The sequence below is a fragment of the Pavona decussata genome, unplaced genomic scaffold (genome assembly GCF_977016875.1).
Source record: "Pavona decussata unplaced genomic scaffold, jaPavDecu1.1 SCAFFOLD_386, whole genome shotgun sequence".
In the NCBI taxonomy this organism is placed as follows: Eukaryota; Metazoa; Cnidaria; class Anthozoa; order Scleractinia; family Agariciidae; genus Pavona; species Pavona decussata.
This window is the reverse complement of record NW_028145758.1, coordinates 909578-934311: the sequence shown is the minus strand read 5'-3', so window position 1 is coordinate 934311 and position 24734 is coordinate 909578. Positions and strand designations below refer to the sequence as shown.

The window sequence follows — 24734 nt, the reverse complement described above, 5'->3', positions numbered from 1 at the left end:
ACAGGAAGGTACTGTGGTCATTTATCAACCCAAAAAGACAAAGACTCAAAGTGTGCACCGGTTGGTCTGCGAGACCGGTGGCTTTTATTACTGAATGGCGCTGAATGAAAATCTTTCTGTAAAGTAACTCTACTATAACATAAATTTTATATAAATACGTAGGTGCAAGAACCGACCCCCTGCTATACTTTAAAATATTTACAACGGTTATTTACATACAATAAAAAAAACCTCTTAACGAGTATTAACTGGTGCTAAAACTGGTGGCGATATTGGAAGCGTGAAAACTTGGCGCAAACTGACGAGTTACACGATACTGCATTCCCGGGAGAAGGTGCGACGCGTGGGAGTCTCCTCGCGGAAGGCGATTTTTGCGCGGGTTCATCTGTTTCATCCGCTTGAGAAAATAACAAACTGTTCATAGTCTGCCACGAAACCAGGCAAATCAATATAAAAAGCTGGCTTTTACAGTTTGCGTGGATTTCACCATCTCATCTCACTAGGAGAGGAGATGTGCTTCTCAGCTTCCAAACAAGAAACTCGCTGAAAGTTAAAACATTGGCCCGCACTATAATCATTAAAACCTGATATCTTTTCACTGAATATCAAACAAGTCAAACTTTGAAACTGCAAGTTCGTGAGTGGATGCTAAAGAACAGTTTCCGGTTTTGAAGCCTTGGGAGAAAATGTGTATCTACCGAGACCGAAAATAGATAATTAGAATAATTTAACGAGATACCACAAATAAATTACTCGAAAGTGGACAATCTTTTGTCCATAACTTTCAAAAACTTCCATGTACGAAGGTTTAGTTAAAAAATCTACTTGGCTACATCAATGGCCGGAGGAAATAAGGAGGGATATGATTTCCCCTAAATCCTGACTTCTTCTAACGCTTCCCAAATGATCCTAGTCCAGATGCGTTGTTTTTTCAAGTTTAATAGAATAGGCTGATTTAGCAACAGAACGGGAACATCAGTTGACAACGGCGCGCGCATCAAGAATGCCCATATATAGTCGAAATAGGCCCGCATCCAGACTATTCCGCGCGCTCTCGCGTCCTCAAATGACGTTCCCGTACTGTTGCTAAATCAGCCTAATACCTTAATAAGACGGCATGGTGATTGGCTGAAAGGAGAAATCCTACAGGCGTGTTTACACAGGCTTGGTCTAACACTCCACTGAGTTTAGTGGAGCTTGAAAGCTTGTGTGAACACGATCGTAGGACAGGTTTCCATAGGAACTTAACAGTTCTCCCAAGGCGTTTTCTATTTGTCAGAACCTGCCGGCCAGTTCAGTCATTTCGCACTAGAATCTGAATGCACCAATTTGAGCGACACTTTATATGGCACCTGTTTTGAATTGCTTTAAAATGGCGCATGCTACTCAGAATGTGCCGTTTTGAAGAATTCAAAGAATTATGTAGTCCATTTACGGACCGATCGTCTGGCCGGCCAGTTCTGACAGCTGGAAAGCACCCGCAGACTTAACTCAAGGGTTTGGATTAATGCAAAACAGAAAGGCGGCGTTTGCTTTTGCTGTTTTTCAAGTGGTTTTGCTACCGAAATCGGTGTTGGTTTACAAAAAGGTGATCACCGCTCAGTTCTCTAAAAAATTTGACCATATAATCTGCGGGTTCTCTCTGTTTTAAAAATGTACCAGTCGTTCAGCCAATCACAAAGCAACTTACCAAGGTTAGATTATACTATAATAGTTAGGTAACGCCACATGTACAGAAAAGGATTTCACCGCAGATATGAATCGCCGTGATCCTTGAGAGCATGTGCTATAATGGCGTTTCTTCCAGTTTGTTCAAGTCCGGCACGCGCCCTCCTGACTTGCCCGCATGTTCTTTAGGAGGAGTCAGTGGTTTCAGTCCCGTAAAAGGAGTGCCTAACTTCGTGTCTCGGTCCTCATTTGTCGCTTCGTTTTCTGACGGCGGGCGAGAGGCTTTCCTCGGTAAAGGCGCTAAAAGTTCAGTAGACGGACTCACTGGCCGATCTGGAAAAGTGAAATTCACCGGTTCCGATAACGTTTGTTTGTGCACATGGCCTTGTAACGAGAAAGCCGACTGCCCCGCCCACGGAGAAAGAGATCCCAAGAGTTGAGATTCTGGGCTTTCACGTTTCGTCGGCGGTTTGCGCGTTGGGTAGGTGTTGTGTGAGAGATGAGCGAGGTTTTTGTGCTGAAGGGGCTGAAGGCGAACTTCTCCAAGAGGTTTGTGAGACGAGCTGATGGTAAGCGGCCCAAGGTGTGACGCGCCCTGTGTGAAGGAAAATAATGAGAGGTTTTTCAGTGAGTCGGTCGAAGAAAACGATTTAGGAAGGGTAAATAGTTAATGTATACAAAATGACACGTCAATGGATTTTAAGAGCAGAAGTAACGTAATGTCCCCAAACAAGCCTTTGTAAGAACGTTTTTTTTTTATCGCGACCACGGTAGGCTACGAGCAGTATTCTCGGTTTTCACTGTCACGCCATGGAAAAAAAAATCAAAACCATTCCATGAATGAAGTCAAGAAATTGACATGGTATAGAGGATAAATAAATAAGGCATCTGTCCAAGTGTCAGGTCTGTGCAGCATTCCGTACTCGAGTTATTTGACAAAATGTTCCACATAAATTTATAGAGCTTAGTATGGAGACGCGATGTTTGTGTCCCTCTGAGCGCCACAAACATGGCGGCCGGAAATACGAAAAACCATCTGGTGTTCACTTTTGCCAGAAAAGAGGTTTGCTTGCCCTTGTGAATTTTCGAATGTTTAGATTAATATTTCTCCTCAAACTTAAATTGCTTAGAATGCTGAAAATCACGCGAAGAGTCATTTTTAAGATACGGAAAAGCTCTGTCACGGCCGTCCTCCTTATGTCACGCACGATGGAAACTCGGAAATTGAAACCGTTTTATTTTCAAAAGGAAGCACGACATCGAGCTAAGAAATTGTGAACAGACATATTTTTAGGTAATCTTTCCTTCAATGAAGGTAAAAATTTTGTAGGCCTCCCAGTTTTGAATTCTAGAATTTGGTGACGTCACGTGAAAACCAAGAATATCTTTTGACTCAGGGATAGCAGGACGACACGCAAAAGAGGCGAAAACGATGTCGTGAGTGATTGCGCGCATCGCGATTTTTCGTCTGAATTTATGTCGCGTCTCCAACTCGTGGTGTAAATCGCACAGGCCATGCTATCAGCCTGCACTTTCTCGCGAGAAGTTCAACTCACTGAATAAAGATTAAGAATTACGTTTACGGCAAACGGCAGAAATGACCACGTGACCATGTTTCGCTCTCATTTGCCGCTCGCTGTTTTCAGTTTCTCAGTGAAATTAAGTAGTTTTGCGTTATCATGAACGGAGTGTTCAAATGGTTTCAACGCCATTCGACATTTTCAAGAACAAAAGAAATGTTGAAGCGATGTTGAATGAAAGTTTAAACCAATTTAAATTTGATTCAACACACTTTCAACAAGCTTTCAACATAATCTTACACTTTCAACAATGTTGAACGACCTGTTCAAACGCCCCCGACATTTGGCTCAACAACTGTGTTCAACGAATGTTGAAGCAAATGGTGAAACCGTTTAAACGGGCCTTAATAGTATTAAGAAGTCACTGAACTTTGGAACAAGCTACCAACCTACCTTTTCGCTGGATGGGAGTTTTCCTATGGATTTATGCGGCCGCATGTCAAAGGACTGCAAAGGTTGAGAAAAAATAAATGGCCATTAACAATACATGCAAGGAAAATTGAGCACAAAACTCAAAGCAATCCTCCGTCAGACATCTTTTACTTTTTACCTGTACTTCTGGGCTTCTACTCCACTCTCCCATTTTGTTCATTTCACTGAGAAAAGAAAGAATGTATCAATTTTTGTCAGTATTCAGCATGTGCCTTACAGAACTCTTATTATCACAGTGCAATATTAAACCATTCACTAACAATTTGGAATAATTTTAGATGCAAAGGAGATGAGGACAAGGATAGTGCCGTATGCTAATTAAAATGTGTGGTCATATAGCAAGGTCATTGGAGTAAGTTTGCGACGAGCATTGGGCTGCAATCATTGTGAAAAAAATCAGAGCTACGAAAAAGAGTTGAACCCACGAACTTCGGAATATCCATCGGCTGCACCAACCACCGAGACAGTCGTGTGGCAAGCTTCAGTAACTTGTTTGATTTATGCGTGAACCGAACATCCTGCATCAGCTGTAAGGATAAGCTATGCTGCAAGCCAAACAACCGGTTCACCCATATCATCACAGGAGGGAAGGGGGATTATAGGTTCGTGCGGTATTTCCGTCAGAAATGAACGACAATGCATTTACAATTGCATTTTCATACGTTAACTCGGTAAAACTATACGACAGCACCTGACATTGAACTGGTACACAGCATCTATACAGTATTAAACAAAAATGGAAGGCTTATTATGAAAATCCTCACCCTTGTGATTCTAAATGATGAAGTTTGGACTGAGCAGGTAGGCTTGACACCTAAAATACAAAACAAAAACTGATTCAAACTACCAAAACAACAATCGTAAATTGAATACTTAGCCTAGGGACCGTTCATTTTTTATGAGCATGGGGGGGCTGGTGGGATTTAGGGGGGGGCCACGAGAAAAAAAATGGCACTAAAGGGGGGGGGCTACCAAAAAAAAATGAGTGAAAGAGGGGGGGGGGGGGGTCACCAGAAATAATTGGCTAGTAGGGGAAATTGAAAGTGGCTCAACACAGAAACAGATGAAGAAATTGAATATTATTTCAATTTTATTTAATGCGATTTTCCTAACCACTTTTAATTTGTTTTACATACTGAGGTCGAAATCTGCATTTTATATTAACAACAACTGAGGAAATGAAGCATATCTGTTGGAAAAGCAATAATGAATATAAACTGAGGTAGACACCTATGTTTGTACAAGTTCAAATTAATATAAAAACGTATCAGTCTCACTATTGAATCATCCTTGGGGGAGTAGTTTTCTACAAAGTGGTTGTACTCTGAACTATATCAATAGATTGTTTAATGTTCTTTTTAGTAGTACTCACTTTTATAAAGACTGTTGATTAGTAAATTATTTGAACCCAGGAGTATCAGTAGACTCAGTAGTATGCCTAGTGTGAACATCCAGATTAGTTTTAATAATAGAACTGTTGTTGGTGACTTCAGTTGACGGTAAATCTGAGCCGTAAGCCATCTTCAGAAAAGCTTGTAACTGTCATTTTTAATAGCAGTACTTTAATATCCAGGCGCGTAGGAGGAGGGGTTCGAGGGGTTCGAACGAACCCCCTTTACAGATCAGTAATGGCGGAAGAAAAAGCACTTAATGAGGAGGTTGAACAATTACATGAGGTGTACCATGCGAGAGAGTAGAATGTCTGCCCTGGTTCTAATGCATATCAAATATGATATGCCTGTCAATTTTGACGAGATAGTCAATTTGTTCGAAGGCCTACACCCGAGAATGATGCAGTTTACCAGCTTGGTGTATGACTATCAGTAGATCGAATAGCTATCAGAACTCGACAGGGCGCGGAATGTACATTGAACTTTCTTGTTTAAGTTGAAACAATTATGCCGTAGGAATGATGCAGTATATAGCTCAAAAAGCTGCTGTAAAACAAATTTGTGATTTGCCTAAAATGGGTCTCAAAATGCAGGAAATGAGGTTTCTGGGAACATAGATTTTCAAAAATTTCCGGGGGAGCATGCCCCCGGACCCCCCTAGTAAGCAAGATTTGGGGCTCAACGAACACCCCTATCTAACCCTTACCTACGCGACTGATATCTGTGCGTCCGCTGTTTTTTTGTTTAATATGACTCGTAATCGTTGATTGGTATGCTTCGATCCGTATTTTGTTAGTCAGATCTGTACGTGTATTAATTGTTTCTACTCGAAGGGGAGTAATTTCACGTTAACCATTTGCTTGATTAATTTTTATAGTTTCTTTGAGAATCTAAATGGAAATTTAGGGTTTGTCGTTGCCGTAAACGTGTTGCTATCTATAAAACGTTTTTTTAAACAAGAGAAATCTTTACCTAAGTAGAGAACGGTTACTTGTTAATAGTACTGTAAAGAAATCACAGTAACAATTACGTTTATCTTTGATATAAACAGTACATAAGCGTTTTGTTAAAGTTAGGAGTATGATTTGTTTCTGGTTGGGCGGGAGGGGGGGGGGGGGGTCATCAGAAAAAAATAGTTCTGCTGGGGGGGGGGCATGTGGAAAAAAATTGCATGCTAGGGGGGGGGGGGGTCATACAGTTTCGTAGTGGCAATTAACCAAATCCCACCAGCACCCCCATGCTCATAAAAAATGAACGGTCCCCTAAATCAGAGAATGAGAATTGATGAGAAATTACAGTGGCGATTACGTTCACTTTGTCCAACAAATCGGCTCATGCACTCTTATCAAGCTTGAAAATATGCTGTTATAATTTTTTTACTTCCATAGCCAAAGTCGATTCCTGCAAGGTGATTCTTACGTTTAAGTCTGTTGACGAAATGCTGAAGTGTGATCAATCAAATGAAAGCTACTGGGCAGTACTTTCCTGTGATGCTGTTTATTTTGCTGCACAAGATGGCTCTAACTTTTGTGTCTGTGGATGAAATTCTGAAGTGTGACCGTTCAAATAAAGCTAATGAGCAGAACTTTCCTGTGGTGCTGTCTATTACGGTGTGCAAGATCGTTCTAACCGTTGAGTCTCTGTATGCGACCATTCAATTGAAAGCAACTGAGAAGTATTTTCTCATGGCACTGGTTACTGGTTGTGCAGTCAATATGATTCTGGCTTTTAGCCCTTTAAGCCCTAACAGTGATCAGAATCAAATTCCTCCTTGCATTAACCAATGCTTATTCAACCTTGGAGGTCATGAGAATTCCCCTGTTTTGAGCTTGAAAACAATCCTCCAGAGAGACTGCAAGCTTTCCTTCCTGTTTGACCACCAACACTCACTTAGTGTTCGCTCTCACTTTCGTCAACTCTAGTGGACTCCGAGTCTTACGTTACACATGTTCAATAAAACAGATTATGAGACCTCAAATGAATCATAAAGCTACTTTAAACATACCTGCTGTAGCTTTTTCTTCTTTTTCTTCTTGTCTCTTTTATCTTGTCCCAAAGAGTTTCGTGGTTGATTTTCTTCGCCACCAAAGTCTTGCCTCCTACAAGGATACCATTGAAATCTATTAACCCCTCGCTATTACGGACATCCCGATAATACGGACAGCATCTAAATCACAGTCAAAAATAAATTACAGACGTTTGTCCGAAATATATTCCCGCTATTACGGACTCTCGCCATTAAGGACACAAACTTGCGGTCCTGAGGGTCTCCGCAATAAAGGGAGTTGACTGTATAGAGAACACATTTATAGATGAAAACGTCCAGTCAATGATTATTTTTTACTGAGGACATGGATGGTTCGGTGAGTGAAACATCACTTGTTACAAGCACTGCGATCCAAATCCATTCAAAGACGAACTCTTGAATGTTAACAGAGTTTGCTGACGAGCTCCATGTTTCTAACTGTTGCAATCAATGAGTAGTTTACTCAATTACGGGGTTTTAAAAAGGCACAGTTGTAAAATGTCAAGAGAACACGGATGCAGCAATCTTTCCAGCTAGAAAGTAGATTAAGAATATAGCGGTGCAGCTCTCTGGAACAGCCTACCCTGTGATCTTAGAAAGCTGAATCACTTAATCAATTTAATTTATGTAAGCTTGAGACACGGCATTCATGGAAAACAGGTCAAGTTTTCTTTAGGATTTAGAATTGTTGTTTAGGATTAGGATTTTTATATATTTATACATTTTGATATTGATAGTTTGTCTTTTACGTTAATTTGATGAATTTTTTAACCGTGTTTAAATAAAGATTCAGTTCAGAAGAACAGAGCAGAAAGCTCGACAGCTGCAAAGGACAAACTGACCCACAGCTCCAACTCCTTCGTGAGACAAGAGGTAGACTATACGCGCCTTGCTCAAAAGTATGGAATCTGTCAGCGAACATCAAATTTAATTTACTTTAACTTTTATTGATACAGTATGAAAGTGGCTAGTAACAATAAATACCATTGTGATTCCTGACGCTGCTTAGTGTGTGGAGCTCCATAGTCATAGCTTGATGTAGACAAGTCTGATTTTGAACCCCTTCTTTCTGTGTTCATACCAATTGGAAAGGAATAATTCGACTGAAGAGCTTCTTCACGACTGGAAACACCAGAATCTGTTGACGGAAAAGAAGATTAGAGTAGGTTTAATACTATTTCTTAAACTCATTAATAATTCATCAAAGGAAAACAAAGAAAATCACTACTGTGACCGTGGTTTGGATATGTGTTCCTAATTACGATACAATTTTGCCAACTTTAGCCTTGTATTTCTCCAAGAATTATTGAACATTTGAGAAGCCATATCAAACACTCGAAAGTGTGTTTCATCAGATATCCAAACACCTCGAAGTCGTTTAAAAAATCTCGGCAACCTTCTTCTCAGTGTTTGGATATCCGATGAAACTCGCTTTCTCGTGTTTGATATATTACATCCAAACTTTGTTTTCATAAGTCCATCGCTCTACTATAAGCACTAAGGTTAACCAATTGATCTTTACTGATTGAAACAATTCCTGAGGTTTACAAAAAAGTGTCGTTAAACCAAAACCAATCGCAACAGATGTCAACAACACAACGAGCCAATCAGAATTCGTAGCAAATACATGTAACCGGCGCCAAGCGCGGGAAAACGCGTGCGGCCAAAACACGATTGGTTTTGGTTTGGATTCCCATTGGTTGAGAAAGTAGCGCGAGTTTTGTTAACCAATCACAGAGCGTAGTAATGCAAAGCCAAAGCAAACGCGAAATTACTTTCGACACTCAATTGAAAACCGCTCTAATGCAATTTTGTAAATCACATTTCACCTGCGAAGACCGGTTTTCCTTGTCGATCATGAGTTCCTTTCTGTTTGGCTTGTTGCTCCGTCGCCTGTAACAAAACGTGAAAAAAATTTAGTTATTAAAACAATTGACCATGCAAGGTCCAAACGTACAATAAATGCTTTCTTTCTTGTATGGTATATCGTCGCAGAAAGGATCAACTTCTAAATTGCCAGTTGCTTAAACTTCAGTCACAGTTCAACTGTGAATAAAATTCTCTTTGATATGATAGCTCTTCTTCTTTTTCGCCACTTGCTTTCACCATGCTGTAACTGTTAAAATTTTAATCTAACAAAAGCTGGGGGTAACCTTGTGGAGGACCACCATCCGATACAAGAGAATAGTTAACAAACTGAAGCGCTCAGAGCATAACCGACCTAAGTGCATGTCAGATCGCTTTATGTTGTTTTAGCTCAGATTTAACAGAATGTTTGCATGTGGCCGTGAATTCCTTCAGGAAACATTGCTCCAATGTTTTATCCGCTGCTTCGCGCTTAGTTTACAATAAAAAACCCATGATTATGGGCAAGATTTACGTTTTAGTTTATCGCAAAACGAAGCGCAAAGCAAAGCAGAGGATAAAACATTGGGGCAACGTTTTCTAGAGAATTCAAGGCCACATGCAAAACTCGGGTGAATCAAAACAGAATGCGACCTGAAATACATTTAGGTCGGTTGCGCTGAGCCCTTCAATTAGTACAGATTACAGTTCTAAGTGCTGGCAGTTGAAGGCAACTAACCTCGTTTCTTGATATCAACTGTTGAGGTCTGGATTTGACAGAAGCTGACCCGTCTCTGTCCTTCTTCTTGCCTAGAATAACAGACTTTGCTTTTCTGATTTCCTCTGCAATCGTGGTGGAGCCGTAAGGCAGCTGAAAAGATCATTAGGACACAATGTAAATAACAATGTCTACTAACTAAAATGAATATTTTCAAGGACGTCTGTCTTTATTTCTAATATTATTCCAGGGTTGTCAAGTTGTTTTCTTGACATCATTACGTTTAAAATTGCTGAGATCGCTTATTTACCCGCCCTTGAAATCAGCATATTACTCCCGTAAGCATTTCGAAGGAAACTTAACGATAAAAACGTTACACGACGTTTCGACGACTTTATATAATCATTGTAAAATGTCTGTAAGGACTGCAAAATGCCCATTGGTTTTATTTAGATATAAAAATTGGGTCTTTCTAGCAATGGGATTTTATTTCAATTTTCAAATTACTTGGCAAACGTTATGGTGCTGAGATGTCTGAAAAGAAAAATGGGGTCAGTGACTAGTTTTGCAGATATTTTAGAAAACAGTGGAAAACCGGCGAGCTTCTAGACTGGGGGCGCTTCCATTCGACCAAACGTTCTACATTGAGGTGTCCAAAAATTTAGGTGCATGCCGAAGGGAACGGTATCTTCCAGTTATCCGAAACCGACCTGAAAACAAACCTGTACCATTCATGAGTTTTAGACTGATACTGCAGAAAGGATGAGGAACTTGTAGGGTTATCACGTTCACACGATAAGCAGATTTCTATAAATGCTATGAAAAAAATTGGAGCTCCGCTTTTAGGCTTGGCTAAATATATAATTATATTACTGAAACCGAAAATAACACAATCGAATAGTCGATGAAACTGTACCCAAGGAAAAATGGCCGAAGAGAACAATATTTTCCAGAAAATTTCTGTTCCATTCAACTCCTAACCCAGAATTTCCGAAATTTTTGGTTGAATAGAAAGCGTCCTGGGTTTCCAAGAAACAACTTTGGTCAGTTTAAAGGAGAAGTATCATGGGGTTTTTGGTATCTTTTGTGAAAAATGACGAAATAAGACCTTCAATCAGCTGCCAAATAATTCTAGAATGACGAGAGGAAAGAAAATCAACTCAATTCTTGAAAGGAACAACTCGTGATCTGTTCTTGCACATTTTGGAAACAAAAATGCGAGAACTTGAAAAAACACTAGCCTAACATTTTTCAAGTTTCAATCCATACCAGCCTACTCTGTCTCTGGTAAGAGGAACTAACTGACAGTTTTATTGCACAGGGGTGATAATTTATAACAAACATGACAATTGTTTTTTTGTTTCTGCTGACAGGCAAACATTTTTGGGTTTTAAAATGACAGCATATTTGCGTGATAATTCCCTTTAAGTTCCGCGCAAAATGCAAATTCAGAATTTTTCCTTGTTAAATATGGGTAACGTTGAATATAATTTTGCACTTAGCTCTAAACGTGGGTAGAGAATTCGCCTTTCCACCACGCCCAGTAGAGCTGTGCACTGCAAAGAGGACTGGCTCTTTACCTTTGCATTCTTGGGTTGCTCAAGTTCAGACTCGTCATTACCAGGAAAAAAGCTGTAATTAGCAGCCACAAGATGGCTGGTGTGGGAGGACAAAGTAGGTTTAGCTTTTACTTTTCCCGCATCTTCATCCGCTGCAACACTGTTCTTGTCACTCTGAACTATATTAGTCCTTTCCTCTGTTTGACAACCTGTTCTTGACGAATTAACAATTGCGCCTTGAAAAGTTGAATTACGGGGTTTAATGTCCGCAGAACTGTACACAGCAGGTTTGACCGACGAAGGGGTATGCCCTGATTCTTTGATCATTTCTGCATTAGATGCAGCTGACGAATTCTCAGTCTTTTCTGAGTTGTCATTTTCAACAGTTCGGTTAATGATTGTTGCATTGTCAACAAGGCTAGCATCTTTCTGCTTCTCTTTAGATACCATTTGTTGCATGACAAGTTTCTTTTCGTCACTGAAGTCCTTTCCAATTGGTAAACTTCCGGCATGAGGGTAAGTTTTAGCGTCTTGAGACAATTGAGTTTTCAAATCTTGTGAGCTCTCTGTTGGCTTGACACCTTGTGAGCCTGAGGACCCCTTGTGCACAAAATGTCTTGATTTCAGAGAAATGTCTGTCTTCTTTGAGACGTGATGCATGACTCCTTCCTTGCCTTTTAAGGTTTTTTCAAATGCTTCCCTTTCTTGCTGAAAAGCTGGGTGATTGTAAGCGTCGATAATTGTAAATCTGTCCTTTGGGTCAAGTTGTAGAGTTGCCTAAAGATAATGATAAAAAAACTTTAGACTAACATAGAGTGTAGTACCAGAAATATCAGACAAAACAGTTATAGCATGGATGAAAGCTGAACGTGGAAGGGTGGCAGCGGAGAGGTGTCAAGGGTGTTAGCATTGAAATCTAGAAGACATCTAACCTGGATTCAATTACTGCTCTCTGACCTCTCTATGGATTCACTCTCTTGGGCTTTTAAAAATCCACGACTTTCCATGACCTTTTCACGTTTACCATAATAAAACGCTTGTATTTTACAGTTTCAAAATGCGCAGTGTTTATTTCTACTGAGTGAAAATTTGTTTCTTCCTTCCTTTTTTTTAATTGTTCATCTTCTTCCTTTTTTAGTCACTAAAAGAATGCTTTCTTAGCGATGTTTCTCCATAAACATAATTTTCAACGACTTTCCATGACCCACAATTAAAATCCATAACTCTCCAGTCGCCTGGAAAACGAAATTACAAAACTCCATGGCTTTCCAGGTTTTCCATAACCCGCACCAACCCTGTAACATGATGCTTTGTGCCTGGATTATAAGATACTGAAATTCCGTTACTTCCTGATTCTCTTCTCACTGCACTGAATCTCATTGCTTTCCTCATCAGCGGACGGGTGTTCAAGCAAGCAACTTACCTGCATGAAGCTAAGCATGATTCCACTGATGACTCCAGCGTATTTCCTTCCCAGTGTCTGAGGAGTTATTGTGGTGGGAAACTAAAAAAGGTCAAAATGGTTATTAATAATAATTATTGCGGGTGCTATTAAAAACAGAGTAGAAAATTGAACACCAGTAAACATGATGCATGTCTGACAGAAATCTCTTTATTTGAGCGGTTTTCGAATGACTGTCGTAAAACCAAAACCAATCACAAGAAATGTAAACTGCATTGAACCAATCAGAACTTGTGGCAAATGCATGTAACCGGCGCTAAGCGCAGGAAAACGCACGCAGGAAAGCCACGATTGGCCGGTTTTGATTTTGTTTCTCATCAGTTGAGCCCCACTGATTGACAAAGTGGCGTGAGTTTTGTCAACCAATCAGTGGCTGCAGTTAAGCAATACCAAAGCGAATGGCTAAGCAAATGCACAATTACTTTTGCCGCTTTGGAACTGAAAACCGCTCTAATCTGCAAGCAATTTGAACTTGTTACTTTCTTAAGTTTTGTGAAATCTCTTTTTGTAGGCATTTTCTCTAAGCAACTCGTAAATTTGTTTTTTAAACTTGTTGTTCTTTAAGGTTACCGTATACCTTTAAAGGTGTCACGTGTCCAAGCGTGTCGCTTTGACTTGTAGCTTTCAAAAGGTGATTCGGACGCTGGCATTTAGAGGTTGTGAAAAATTCAACAATTCATTTTATTTCAAAATTCTTGGTATAGTTTGATAGCAAACTCTATAAGCTTTAATTTGATATAGGGGTTTAGCTATCTACAGTTTAAACCTAAACCGGACGCGCTACATCGCTTGGACGCGAGACACCTCTAAAGGTATACGGTAACCTTGTTTTAGGTGGTCATTACAAGTACCTTGAGTCCTTTGAATCTTGGATTGCTGTAGAACATTTCCATTTGGTCTGGGGGAAGGGCACCTAACACCTGACATAAATTATTTCACATCATTTATTTTTCTATTAACAATGATTTTGAGATACATAAACAAGTAAAAACTAACGATATAAAGTCCCAATGTGTTTGGCGACCTCATGACGCCATTATCAAGGAAAGAATAAATGAAAATAATGGCGTCATGAGGTCGCCGAAACATCAGGACTTTACATCGTTAGATTTTACTTGTTTAATTTATTTTTCTGTTTGGTTCTAACTGCAGGCCTGCGAGCATGCGGCATTGAATTTCCCACTGGTAACATAAACAATCTTGTTGCTTTCCAAGTAAAATTGAAAGAGCCAAATAAAAGTGTTGCATTTTGCTCTCTATTTTTAATCTTTTTTCCATGTTTCTCCATCTAGTGACTACACAGTGCAATTCATGAAACTTTGATTCACTAACCTTTTGTATTGTGAAGAGCTGATCTATTTCACTTTCTCCAGGAAAGACAGGCTATTACAAAAAAGAGATCATTATGCAGTGTAGATGTATAAGGAGGATTTAAGAGAATTTGATTCAATAAATAATTATTAGTTGAGTGCAGCACTGAAGAAATAACAGCAACACAAATTTGTGCTCCAGGTTGGATACTTAAAAGACCAAGGAAGCAAAATGCAAAATTTGCTTGGGTTTCTAGGGAAAGAACATGTACATACAGTGTGCTATAATCGACCATTCCTGAAATCCATCCTCAGTCCTTGAAATCTGCTCCTCTTTTTCTCTTTTCCATCTTTATCATAGTCATTATCCTTCCTCCTCTTATTAACTGATTAATTAATTAACTTATCAATAAAGATTTGGTAATGAAGACACCGAAACGTCGGTTTTTATCGTTAATTAACTTATGTTACAACTGAGCTGGCAAGACAACTGACAAGTCTTGGGCAAGATGCAACCTACAGAAAAGAGATACCAACACTTGACTGATTTCTTTTGTATACAAGCTGAACAAAGCCAAGCGAAGCAAATTGGTGGTTGAGAAATCAGTCAAGGGTCTGTATCTCTGTTGTGTAGGTTGCTTGAATTTTCTAGAAAAGTCATACTAAGCTACACATGTATTACTTGTTTAATTGGCATTTTGTGCAAAATTTAAATGTACAAGTACAACAACATTTATTACATGATAATTGGTCTCTCTCCCAAAATATGGCTTACTTTGAGCAATTTCAATTTTAAGACAAAAAAATTCACTTATTATAAGTTAGTCTAGCCCAAAACCCTTCAATAAATTATTGCTATATGCAGGTCAATCCTATCATTACCATTTCATGTATAAGAATAAAGTGAGAAAGATGCTTCATTCAGTGGTTGAGCATCTGAACTAGTAATCGGAAGGTCTCAGGTTCGACTCCTGATAGGAGCACTCGCATTTCTTTTTTCCGAGTATGCCTGTGTCACTTACTGAATAATACATCATTCTCATTTATTCACCAGGCTTAACATATTCCACCACATTTATTCCAAAGAATAGACTGTTGTTGTTGGTCACAACCATCTTCCAATACAAAGTTAATAACAAAAACAGACCTGATTATAAATAATACTTTTACAGTATGTTAACTTTGAAAGGACACCATTCACTAAGTTTGCAAATACTGTACAGCATGCAGCATAATTTCAGTCACAATTAACCATCTTCCAATACAAAGGTTCTTCACAACCACAATGAAAACAGATGCACTATTCACTAAGTTCGCAAATACACCATGCAGCATAATGCTGTTGTCTGTACTTTACCTGGCCATCGCTGAGTTCTCCCAGTATACAGCCAATTGCCCATATGTCGACTGGTTTGCCATAAGGAGCACTGTAAGTATTTCATTGATTGAAATAAATCAGTTGAGTGAAAGCAAACTTGCCACGTTTAATTTATCTAAGTCTATACAATTTATGCTGCATTTAAACGGGAAGATACAACGTAGAGGGAAAAAGTCCTACACTACCTTTTAATACACAAATAACAATAATGTTGGCACCATTTAAGTCAAAATGTTAATAATCTATAACTCACTTATTGTAAAAGATTATTTTTTTTGCCCTTTATGGTTCTCCTCGATAATAATAAATTATTATCTTATCTGAATTTATTAGCATTTTGATGTAGTAAGTAAAATAAGCAGACAAATTATTGTTCTGTTAGTGCTAAACATACAAAACATAAAGAGAAACAGCAAACTTCAGGCTCTAACCAGCCATCCAACTTTGCATGGAACAATAATTATTGTGGCATGTGAGGACCCGCCATGCTAGGATTGGACTGCTCAGCCACATCCGGCGCTGCTCACAACAACAGCTTCATTAGCACTAGTAGACATCCTTCAGTCTCAGGACCCAACAGGGCGCACCCCATTGGCTCCCGAGACTGAAGGATGCCTACTAGTGCTAATGAAGCTGTTGAGTTGAAATTGTGTCTTTTTTTTCATGACATTTTGAAGAACAGTGTTAGAAATTTTGGTCAACTTCTCTACATGTAAAATATGGCACTGACATTCTTTTGTTATGGCTGCCCAAATATTTTATTACCAACATTCACTTCCCTTCCTTACCCTAAAAGAAGTTCAGGTGACCTGTACCACCTTGTAGCCACATAATCTGTGAATTGACCACTGCCATTAACTGTCATGGCTCTAGCAAAACCTGCAATTATGCAGTTCAAATATCAAAATAACTTGCTGGCATGATAAACTTTAAACTGCTTACTTTTACAGTAATTGAAGGGCTTGGAGCATGTATCCAATCTACAGGGCCCAGTTGTTCGAAGGCCGATTAAGCTAATCCTGGGTTAACATGAACTTTGATTCAAATTTAATTGCTAATCAATGAAGGCTCTTCAAAAAGATGTTGTTCCTCAGCTTTCATTTGTACTTTTCTTTACCACTAGTTTAAAATTAGCTTTCAAAAACATTTTTAATACGTGAGATGAAAAGCTCAGATAATTTTTAATTGTAGATTAGCATTAATCGGCTTTCGCACAACTGGGCCAAGTACTTTTTAGATTGCTAGATTTGTTGTTTTGTTTGAGCTAGACAGCAAAAAGCAATCCAATCCATTGGTTGGTTACACTCCGAGCCCTTTAATTGAATGCGAGTAAGACATTTAAGTTACTTGACTAAAAGGCATCCCAAGGGTACATATTTTTAAAGATATGTTCTGTCATACAATATTCTATTTTCTGACTCACCAAAGTCACAAAGTTTAAGAACACCATCCTTGCTTATAAGCAAATTTTCAGGTTTAATATCTGTTGGTAATGATCAAAAGAGAGCAGTATTAGAAAGATTTCCTCCACTGAAACAAAAAAATACTGCACTTGGGTGTCCCCTGTTGAGAAACATGAGCCATACCTCTGTGAATAACATCATTCTGGTGGCACCATTTTATGGCTTTTATGAGCTGAAAAATGTAGTTTCTGGAAAAAAGAAAAGTGGACTAAGGTTATCAACAAAACAAAGAGGCTCTAATAGTATTCTTAACACATTGAAAACTTAACTTTTCATTTAGAACTGTGAGATCAAAGTTAAAATAAATGAATGAATGAATGAATGAATGAATGAATGAATGCACAGATGCAGAAATCAATGGACAAATGAAAGAATGAATGAACAAACAAGCGAGTGAGTGAGAAAACAAATGAATGAATATTTCCACTGCATAAAGTACATTGTAGCTGTGTTTAAGTCGAGTCTGGACTAACCTGACTTTGTGTGATGGAACTCCATTGGGCATTTCTTCCAGCAACTCAAGCATGTTCTGAATATAGAATAAAGTAATATAAAAGACAGATTTACAACAATCCATAGCAAACATGTATAACAAGACGTTAATTAATTTTAAACATTGTGTCAACTATCTCATAGTATATATACTTTGGATAATAATAATTTGTTACCTTGTTATGAGACATTCAACGACTCAGTCTGGTCATTTTGAAAGAGTGACATTATTTTCATCACAATAAAATTTTCGTCAATTTGCAAACTTTCGTTCAAGTCTGTACTAATAAATAATCAACTTTCTCATTTGGCAACATCAAAATTATTTTCACAACTAAATCATCCTTGGAGACCCAGGGACAGCTAGTCAGGTGGAAGGGATTTTTGTGGGTGAAAGTTTACCACAAGAATGGGAGAGTAAAGCTGGCAACACACTAGGCGATTGTATTCGCTGATTGCGGCGAGTTTGATTGCCAGCGAAAATCGCAAGTGATTTTTGCCACCGATTGATGTGGACACACTTGGCGATTTTTCTCGCCGATCATGGGGATGTGGCACTTCAGGCTTGTTCCCAGGCTCCATCTTCTCTCTGCTATCCACCATTTTGAAAAGTAATCTGTTAAAAAGCCCATCCTGATTGACTGGCGATTCGCAGCGATGAGCGTAGAAAATCGCGGGAATGGGCACAATAATGGCAAATGCAGGCAAATTTAATCCATGCCAGATATCGGCAATTTTATACAACGATGGTGGAGATTGGCGAAAAATCGCAATCACTGCACTGGGCACACCTGGCGATTTTCGCCGATTGCAGTGATCGGCGTATAAAATCGCCAGCTGTGTACTCGGCTTGAGTGCCCAGGGGCTCTCATACTCTTGTAGAAAACTTTCTTAAATTAGTGAAAAGTGCAAAAACTATGATGTCACAAAAATTTCCTTAAATACATTTTAATTTAGATTTTGACCACTTACTCTTTCAACATATTCAAACACCAAATACAGTTTTCCTCTTCTGCGAAATGCTTCTCTGTGAAAAACAAGTAAACAGTAAATAAGCATTTGATGCCACATTTCTTTGCAAAATTGCTCTTCTAAAGGATGGTACCATCCATGCCAAATAAACTAGATGAACCTGACTGTCAAATTTAATCAGAATTCTACTGGCTCCACGTACAAGTCTACATCAAAAATCTCAATTTGAAACAATGGCTGCCTTTATAAGTCTGATTATAGGCTGGGTGTGAACCAGCTTTGAGTCAGACGCCGTACTTCACATGAGCCAAATCAAATGCATGAGTTGACCCAAATCTGCAATTTTCTTCAGTCATAGTATGCTTCAGTAATTAATTTCAGCTGAATCAAGTTCGGCATCTCAATGAATTCAAGTGGGATTAATTAAATTTGGGTCAGTCTAAATTTGAACTTGATTCCGCTCATGTGAAGTACGACATCAGGACTAGGCCTTAGCTTTGTGGTACCTGTCAAGAGAAACTCTATTGTTCACTTGACATATCCAAGCTCCAAATAAAATTAATTTTTTTGGTCAAATTTGGGCAGTGGGGAGGGGTGTGAGTGATTCTTTCAAATATTTGATTTAAAGGCCTGGGTAGGTGATTATTTGAGGAAATACTGGATGTAGTAGATTATAAGTACTGTAATTTAATATGCTAAATTAAAACACCAAAATACTGAAAACCAACCGTAATTCCACGATGTTTTCTTGTTTTAACATGCGAAGAACTTTCAATTCTCTTAATGTGGTCCTTTTGACATCCTCATTTTCTACACAGAAACAATACGAAAAAATCATTATAATTATTCAGTTTACAAAAAACATATTTCAGACATGAATTACTCATTCACCTCTCTAATAGGGGTGTAACGATTAATCGAATTCTCGATTAATCGCGATTATGACCGTTCGGTTCGATTCACGATTATTTGATTCCATGTTTCGATTTTGGTTCGATTTTTTGTATACCTTTCCAAAAGTGCCCTCAGGGAGTCATTATATTGTAAACTTAGCATCCAGATCTCTTAAGTTTTTCATTGACAATCGATCAAAGACGCTAACTTGCAGTTTTTGCCCCATGTTACTTGGTAAAAATGTTGCCCCTCTACCACCCCTTGAGAATTTCCAATAAGGCAAACCATGTGCGTGCTCATTGTCACGTTCTCAAACATGGCGACGAATGAGCAAGCGATTGTGAATCCGCCTGCTTCTTTTCGATCCACAGTGTGGAAATATTATGGTTTTCCGACTTAAGACGGAACAACAGACAAGTCTAAAACTATCTGCAAAATTTGCTTCGCAACTTTCAAATATTGTGCCGGTTCGACCTCGAGCATGAGCGCGCACTTAAAAAGTCAACACAGCATTGATGAAAAGACGGAAGTGTCGCAGTCAAAGACGGCGGGTACCAAAAACAGTACTGCACCTGGACAGTCAAAAATTCAGGATGTTCTGAAAAATAAGTTGCCGCGGTCGGGCAACAGAGCAACGGCAATAACGAAGTCTATTGGAGTTTTCATTGCAAAGGACATGAGGCCATATTCAGTTGTGGAAAATAAAGGGTTTCAACACATGATCAACGTTCTGGAGCCTAGGTATGACTTACCAAGCAGAGTTCATTTTTCTGAGAAGGTGATACCTAAACTTTACGAAGAAGTCAAAGCAGAAGTCGAATCAGACCTTAAAAGCGCCGAGTTCATGGCTTTAACAAGTGATGGATGGACATCTAGATCAACCGAAAGCTACATAACAGTTACCGCACATTTCATCCAAGAATGGAACATTAAAAACTATGTTTTGCAAACAAGAAGAATGCATGAGTCACATACATCGGAAAACTTATCAAAAATACTGACTTCAGCTATATCTGAGTGGAATTTACAAAGATATGAACAGAATCCATCTCTGACATCTGATAATGCCAGCAATATAGTGAATGCTGCAAAGAAAGCTGAACAAATGATCCCCCACCAGAAAAGAAAAGGAAATCTGCCTTGGATGATCTTTTTGGAGATGTTTTTATAACTAAAGTTCGTCCTGGGAAGTCAGTGTTGCAGTTAGTTGAGTCAGAGTTGGCTAATTACAAAGTTGAAGAAACCATGCCTTTGAACTCTAATCCATTGTTGTGGTGGGAAGCAAATGAACTGAAATATCCCATTTTGTCAAAGTTGGCCAAAAAATATCTGTGTCCCTGCCACATCAGTGGCCAGTGAGAGAGTTTTCTCTTCTGCAGGGGACATTGTGTCTGCTCTCAGAGGTCATGTTTGCATAGTGACCATGTAGACAAGTTACTTTTTTTAAAGAAAAATATGAGTGCACTAGATCTAGATTCTAGAAAGAACTCAAAGAAGAACCCTGACAAATTGCATGTTTTTTTTATTTTTTATTGCATCCTTGAAATAAATTAATAATGTTCCTGTTACTATTGTAGCCTCACATTGAGAGTTTAGGGTTGTATGTTGTTTACATTGTGTATCATCTTGCAAGAATTAAAAATCATTAATATTTTGCATAATCGAATCGAAATAATCGAAACCGAAAGGCAATAATCGAAATCGAATCGAATCGAAAGGAACATGAATCGTTACACCCCTACTCTCTAATTGCTAAATGGTTTGCATGCATTATTCATTTATTACCATTTTTTAAAATTCTTTCTCAAGAAACCTAAACTAAATGAAGCCTACTATGCTGACTGGAAAATTATTAAACAAAATACATCAAACACTCCTAAGGTTATTCAGGCGAGAGTTTTATGGGTCCAGTTTTTTGTTTGCCTTTCAGTCAGAAAAAAAATGAAAACTGTCAAATTAAATGTGCTGCACAAGTATTGGAAATTCAGCAGATTAAATTTCTACCTACTGTTTCAGAAAATGCACGCATTTACATGTAATTTGACACAGCAGGAATACATGGCATTATAACATGCAAGCTACAAGTTGAATGGAAAACACACAGCTTACACCAAATTCAAATTTCTGCCATATGTAATATTTAATGTTGATAGTCATGAGGAGTTTGACAAGGCTGTCAAAATACTACATTACCAAATTACAAGCTGTGTCTTGCAGGAAGAATATCACCAAGTTTTGAATTAACCCCTTACCTTCACTGTCTTTAAACTTCTTTATGGCCACAATTTCATTTGTTTCCTAAGTAAAAGTTAAAGAGACAAATCAAAAAAACATAATTTGTAAAAAATTTAGTTAATTTATCATTTATTAAAAGATAAAGATTCCCACCAGGATGCCTCTTTGCATGTGAAGGATTAATGAAGTTAAAGCATACATGTACGTAATCAATTCAGGACATGTAACTGCACGCACTCACATGTTGAATGAGTTTACATTATCTGTAGATGAACGACCAGTAGAGTATGCTGTCAATAATAAGTCTGTGACTCAAGCTCCAACTGTGTTAACTCAAGAAAAGTCTATTCTCGACTGTTCTTTATCTTCACATCCTATGTTTCTTGCAGTTTTCAGCTATGTATCTGTTACATAAAGTTAACGTTGTTGGAATGAACCTACTGAGTAGTGACTTCATTCAGTTAAAGGGGTGGTGAGTGGTCTTTCAAACACTATACGCTTTGCAAACTTTTTGCAAAGCTGTCTCTGTCAGCATCTCAATTAAGAACACCAGGAGGCTTGTAGAAAAAAACAGTTAACTCGAGTCTTGTTACCTAGTTTAGGAATGAATCGCTCACCCTCCCTCGCCCCCCTCCCCAACCACTCGGTGAATAACCAGGGCCTGGACTTGTGGAATACCTAGCAGGCAAGTAGACCTGGGGCGCTTTCCCGTTAGCCAAAATTTTGGTTAGAAATTTAGATCTATCCTTTTCTTGTCAAATGGAAAGGCTTTTTTCGAGTTGTTCCTAGCGCACATTTTCATTGGTTGATTAAAAAACAAGATGCCTGCTATACTGGCATTACGCGTGATGCTGTGGCTGATTTATTTATTCCAACTGTATGTTTCGCAGATTTATAAAACAATCCTTGCTAATGGAATAGTTTGAGTCACGAAGATCGCGTTCCGTTGTTTCCCTTGTGTAACGCTACTCAGGGTTTCAAGGGGAATTGCGGGAATTCCACTGCGATAACGTAAGCTTCTCAATGACCTCTTTTCTGTCTGCAATCGCGGTCTACGACTGTCAAAGAAAGCACGATTCCTTCGCCAGGAACTCTCCAATTTCCACTGTTTTAGATGTTGAGTGCTTCTTAGAAGTTATTTTTTTCGATTTACCGCTTCAAAATGGTGAAATTTCCGTTTGAAAACGGCACACTTGAGTCCAGAACATGTTAACAATATGGCAACACAAATTTAATCTGAGATTAATGAATAAATCAAATGATGCTTTGACGTCACACAAGTTGGGGTGAGTGGGTCCCCTCCCTCGCTATAGACGCGACAAGAATGGATTTTGATTGGCCTGCTTTTGTGTGAAGACAATCAGAACAATTCATCCCTAGTAGGAGAGGGCAGAGTTTACTGAATAAATTAATGTGCCGATTTTTGGCTACGAGGAAGAAAAAAAAGAAATCGACACGTTTTTAGACACGGTATGCCCCTCAGGGCATCCCGCGTAAAAAACATAAGTGATGGCATGATGATGGCACAAGAAGACAACAAAATAGAAAAGCAAACTTTGTGAAAATGGAATGGTTATTCCGTAGGAATGGAAAAAATGTAGTACCTCTAAAGGTAGCCCGTTTGTTTCAGAAAATTTATGTCAGATCCGCACATACCATTTGCATTTCAACTGGTTAAACTGAAGGTTTTGGCTGAATGGACAGCGTCCCAGGGCTTTGATGCCTCCTAATTTGATTAGTACACCTTAAGAGGGGTTACCCACTTTGATGACCCACTTGTTACATGTGATAGCTCGCATGTGAATTGTTTGAAATCATGTTTTGAAAATGGGATCGGTTGAAATTTTTGGCTTGCAGACTAACAAGTAGACAAAGAGAACAGCTACATTAAAATGAATCTTCGAGCTGATCCTCTTTCAGTATTACTTGGGATATCTTTAATAAAATGGGATCTTGATTAAACAATAAAAGTTTAAGCTCACATATGTGTATCAACCAACGTCGCATATTGATATTTTGCCAACAGTTTGTTATTTTGAAGCTTACAGCTGTCATCAAGCAGTTATTACATGAGTTTGCTATTTCGGATGATCAATTCCTCTGGTGATCATCTTTGACATCAGCCGTCTAACAATTCATGTTTACAACGCACTGACATAATCAGTCACATCTTGCAGCCTATGCGCGCAAACTAGTTTTTTCAACACGTACCTGATGTCTAAGCAATGTCAACCAAAGTAAAATTTTCACACTGAACTGTGAGCGGAAGCGCCAAATTGTATTGCTTCTCGAAAGACGATAGAAATGATTATTTCATGGAGAACCGTTGCGTGCCTGCTAAACACAGCTATCATCAAAAAGATTAACTTGATGAACGAACGGTGATTTGAATGTTTGTTTTCCATAAATTTGTATAACTGCTAAAAATACTACAAGTTTATCCCAGTTACCTTGTGTCTGCATCTTAAAACGACTCCATAGGCCCCTAACAACACAAAACGAAAAATATTTTAGTCGAATTCACATCACTTATAGACCTATTTTCAACACAAAAACCATTCATAGCACAACAGGCGTGTGAGTTAAGTATTCCCTAAACCCATTTCATTGTCATTAGCATGCAAGCAAAAACAAATCTGATACAATAAAGGCCACATACCTTCGCCTACAATTCCAAGAACTTCGTATTTATTCATCTGCGTTTAACAGACATGGCTAAGCTTTCCAAATAATTCATTTTTCGCCTGCGTGCCGTTGGTATAGCGTGAACGATGACTCCACCGATACAAAAACTCATCTTGCAGAGTACCTCCCTTTTCAGGAAGTACTTGTCTTGAGATGTGCAAGTATCGCGATAAGCATTCCAGAAATATCCATTCATATAGCTTTTTGTCACATATGCCGAAAGTTCGTGGTTTTTGAACCAAATAATTTCACCTCTCTTTCGTTTTTGTCCGGTAACTAACAAAGTTGAGGTTGCTAGTTTCCTTCCCACAATGCCATGTAACGTATGAAATTCCATTCTGATGACGTTACGGTCTTGCTGTGATCCCGCTTTGATTTGCGTGACGTGACTTAACGTGACAGTATTTTTCTCTAATTCCCAAAAAGAGCAATATTGCGGATGAATTTATTCTCGTGATTCTAATAGCTGGCTTTTACTTTGAGAGCGAAATTCCTGGGCATTACCATTCCATCAGTATGCACCGGCATGCCATCACTGGACGCCATGACGCCATAAAAATGCTTTTTTCAGGCCAGTATTCTTCCATTAAATGTTTCCATCAAACAAGGTGTCGAGGGAATTTC

The 24734-nt window shown here is 38.7% G+C and overlaps 1 protein-coding gene across 2 annotated transcripts; it reads right to left on the bottom strand.

Moving 5' to 3' along the window:
- Window positions 1-45: 45 nt before the first annotated feature.
- On the bottom strand, window positions 46-24436 carry LOC146451501 (uncharacterized). 2 transcript variants are annotated; one of them, XR_014859956.1, is made up of 23 exons: window positions 24085-24436; window positions 23876-23910; window positions 21443-21488; window positions 19025-19106; window positions 18297-18351; window positions 17306-17361; window positions 16956-17020; window positions 16793-16852; window positions 16158-16248; window positions 15349-15418; window positions 14014-14064; window positions 13533-13601; window positions 12643-12723; window positions 11241-11996; window positions 9682-9813; window positions 8927-8990; window positions 8082-8235; window positions 7077-7170; window positions 4445-4494; window positions 3799-3844; window positions 3642-3695; window positions 1104-2263; window positions 46-909 (listed from the first exon to the last, which is right to left on the bottom strand). XR_014859956.1 is itself a non-coding variant. In XM_085098713.1 (22 exons), exons 1-22 carry the CDS (start codon window positions 24119-24121, stop codon window positions 1787-1789), a joined length of 2625 nt encoding a protein of 874 aa, XP_084954839.1. In that variant the 5' UTR covers window positions 24122-24436; the 3' UTR covers window positions 46-1786. The 2 variants fall into 2 exon arrangements, 1 of the variants encoding a protein (XP_084954839.1); XM_085098713.1 differs by having other exon boundaries at window positions 46-2263.
- Window positions 24437-24734: the final 298 nt, after the last annotated feature.